General features: G+C 30.1%; 1 protein-coding gene across 1 annotated transcript; it reads right to left on the bottom strand.

The window, feature by feature from the left end:
- Nucleotides 1-1261: 1261 nt before the first annotated feature.
- On the bottom strand, nucleotides 1262-2544 carry LOC117175013 (odorant receptor 9a-like). Its single transcript, XM_033364511.1, has 4 exons — nucleotides 2214-2544; nucleotides 1883-2093; nucleotides 1508-1663; nucleotides 1262-1417 (listed from the first exon to the last, which is right to left on the bottom strand). Exons 1-4 carry the CDS (start codon nucleotides 2531-2533, stop codon nucleotides 1370-1372), a joined length of 735 nt encoding a protein of 244 aa, XP_033220402.1. The 5' UTR covers nucleotides 2534-2544; the 3' UTR covers nucleotides 1262-1369.
- Between the last annotated feature and the right edge of the window lie 817 nt (nucleotides 2545-3361).

Raw genomic sequence — 3361 nt, 5'->3', positions numbered from 1 at the left:
AGTATTTTAGATGTACACAGTTAGAAGGTTATAATTTAAGCACGTATACTTTAAGGTGAAAATGATTTCATTAATCGAGACGTTCACAGTTGGAAGGGTGCCAGCTGTACATGATTTAATCGAAATTGATGAAATTAATACTTTTATGTGAAAGATCTCATTGAGAATTGTCTCAGTAATTTATCAGGCAAATCTCAATAATCTTAAAACGTGCAAGTAAAATTGATTATCAAACTTCCGATTTATTATAAATAATTTTAAATGTTTATAAATACTCAAAAATAAGGAAATAATACTTACAATATGGCTATTTATTCGACAGCAGAGCAATTAGACTACTTCTTCTACTTCTACTTCTTATAGTTAAATAATTATGTTTTTTTCAGAAAGCGTAAAAGTGGCTTATATGCCCTTAAAGTGTGATTCTTCTTCTTTTGAAATCCGTTTTTTTAATCAGTTAGTTCGTTGAGGAACTACGTTATTTTTTATAAAAAACATCAACTGTGCGGAATTTTTAGGTCTTTTTCATGTTCAACAAATTATTTAGCATTTATAAAAAAATTAACAAAATATTATTAATACTATTGTTTCCTACATTAAAAAACAAAAAAATGTGCTCCTCAAAATTGCATTATGCAAAATTTAGGTAATAATAATATATTTTTTGTAGAAATTGTTGATGTTCTATATTGGCCGATATATATGACCCGATCGGGTCTTACCTGGCAGCCCTAAATACGGCATGAAACAAACGACTTGATCAGGAACGAGTCTGGCTACCCAGATTGAGTCACGGTCGTGAGGAGAGTTTAATTCCCCAGGCGGTCCAGATCTGGCAATTTCCGGGCGCGAGAATCAAAATCAAGCTTGACTTTTTGGATATTGTACAAGCTTGTATCTAAAGCTTTTTATTTTAAAGCATCTTATTTCTTAAAACAAATTAAACATGCCTAAACGATATTTTTCAAGGAAATGTTAGATTTTTATGTGTTTTTGTGTTATAAACATCACGTCTGCTGATTTTTAAAAATTTAATACTATTTTTTTATATGCAACACTTGTTTAAACAATTAATTATCAGTTATTTCGGTAATTTCATTATGTTATATTTTATGCTAAAAATATCATGCCAAATGGAAATCTATCTCCTCAAAACAACAATAATTTTCAATCGGGCACTGATCAAATAGCTTTAAATATTAATTTTTATGTGAAATCAATAGCTTAATTATTAAACTTGAAATATTCTGGATATTATAAGGTGTGAAGCATTAATTATATTTATTCTCATACATGAGCAACGGAATCTTAATTTAAAGCAACAAATCTTTCTTTTCTTATTTGTCTCTGTCTCCTCCTCTTGAATTTGTTAAGTTTTCTTCAATACATTGTAAGCAGAATAAGCAGACTTAATTATCTGAAAATCAGAAATGACTTTAATGTTCTTTCTTGAGACCTTTTTTGTTTTAATTAAACATTAATTAAAAGGAAAGCCATAACCACAAACTTTAAAAAAAGTTTCTATTGTCATAATGATAATTGATAAGCCAGTCAACTTTATAGGTTTTTCAGCACGCATCATAATTGAAGTAAGGTTTTTTTTTGTTTTAATTGTTGTTTCGATCCAATCTATCTGGTAAACTTCTTCTGCGATAGCCATGCTCTATTTAAAATTAAAGAAATTTATGAACAAATCTTTAATAGAATATTTCTCATGTGTAATAATTTAAATTTGATTTTGATCTGAAACTTATTGAAACATTGAGTTTCGATGATATTTTGTTCGCCAGTCTAATGAAATATGTTTTCATCGATGGAACAAAGTTAATAAATTAATTTCCATGTACCAAAAAATATTGTTAAAACATGTTTAAAAGATTACCTTCTCCATCATTTTATCGCCATAAAAACAGTAGAGGAATATCTGAGATATAGTAGATGCGAAGGTGAATATTAGTCTCCAGGTGTTTAGATCATAAAGACTCGTACTCAATTTGGACATTGGATAGATAACCGCCCCTAAGGCTATCACTGATACAAAAAATTGTACGAAAATAACAGGGCCAAATGTCTCGTTCAAATTTTCTCCGAGCCTAGAAGATAAATTCTTTCAATAAATTCTTCCAAACAAGTTATATATTCAACTTACCCCAAACTTATTTGCATTGCATTCGCGGCCAGACTTTAGAGTAAAAAATTAATAAAATGCTTACGTGTATGTGTGAATATGATGATTTACACAATCTTTTATGAGCTTCGACTCAAGCTCATATATTATGGATTGAGAATTACTTTTTTCCTGTAATCTTGGAAGTGACTTCAGGCGATGAACGATGATTTCTAGTTGTGCGCAAATGTGTAGCATTATCACCATCGCTAAACTTTCAACTGAGGCTGTAATACAAGCTGCCATCATGATACATACTATTTGATGAAAATATGTAAAAAAATATGTAATTTTGGATTCTAAGCTGTAAGGTATCCAAGCGTTGAAAGCAAGTGGAACATTGCTTTTCCAAGACAGTGGGGCCATTAATATCGACAATGCCGAAATGTTAAACAGAGATAGCAAGATAGTCGTCGTCGTTCTATAACAATATTTAACAGTAATTATAAGTTTATAAATAAATTACTAAAAATCTTAAAACTTATGCTAAATTTAAATTTGACTCTTAAATTTAGAACCTATTACAAGTTCCAGTCAGGAAGAATTTTGGATCTAATTTGACAATACATTGCAGTCCCGCTATAAGGGTTCCCGTTATACAGGACAAGGTGGTCCAAGGAAGCGACAGAGAGGGGATGCGAGGTCCGAGCAGCAATTCCACAACAACGCAGGAATATATCGAAAAAGCTGACAGTACCCTTGGCGGTTAAGTGGATTAATTAGAGCTATAAAAATAAATGTAAGATTCTGTCTGCAATTTTGAATATTTATGTCTGATTTCTTGCATACGTCATCTAAATATTACTCCCTAGAGCGCATAAATTGCCCGTAAATAATGACCCTTTTATTATTATGAGATGTAGACCAGTTAAAAATACTGAAATCAGAAAGCTGAGGCTTAATTCAATTGTAATTAGCAGAATTAGTTTATTGACATAATTGAAAGAAATTAAAAAAATATATTCATTAAAATCTGTTAATATTTTCACTAATAATGGAAACATTGAACTGTATACAAAAGTGTACCCTTTTCCGAAAACTTGACATCTGCTCCCATAATCTGAATAATGAGTATTCAATTAGAAAGTACTCATTAAGAAGTCTCATTAACTACGAATTGTAATCCTTACTAAATTATTTATAATTTCTTTAGTTATTCTTGTGAGAAAATCTTACTAAAGCAGTTAGTAAACG

The sequence above is a fragment of the Belonocnema kinseyi genome, chromosome 6 (genome assembly GCF_010883055.1).
Source record: "Belonocnema kinseyi isolate 2016_QV_RU_SX_M_011 chromosome 6, B_treatae_v1, whole genome shotgun sequence".
Taxonomy (NCBI): Eukaryota; Metazoa; Arthropoda; class Insecta; order Hymenoptera; family Cynipidae; genus Belonocnema; species Belonocnema kinseyi.
This window is presented reverse-complemented; position numbering and strand designations above follow the sequence as displayed.

Bases quoted from the DNA above. Each gene is read 5' to 3' on its own strand.
- LOC117175013 (XM_033364511.1), bottom strand. From the start codon at position 2,533: ATGGCCCCACTGTCTTGGAAAAGCAATGTTCCACTTGCTTTCAACGCT. The intron at 2,094-2,213 runs GTAAGCATTTTA...TTTATCTTCTAG, and splicing joins CATCATATTCACACATACAC to GCTCGGAGAAAATTTGAACG. The intron at 1,418-1,507 runs GTTTGTGGTTAT...TCTGATTTTCAG, and splicing joins CAATAGAAACTTTTTTTAAA to ATAATTAAGTCTGCTTATTC.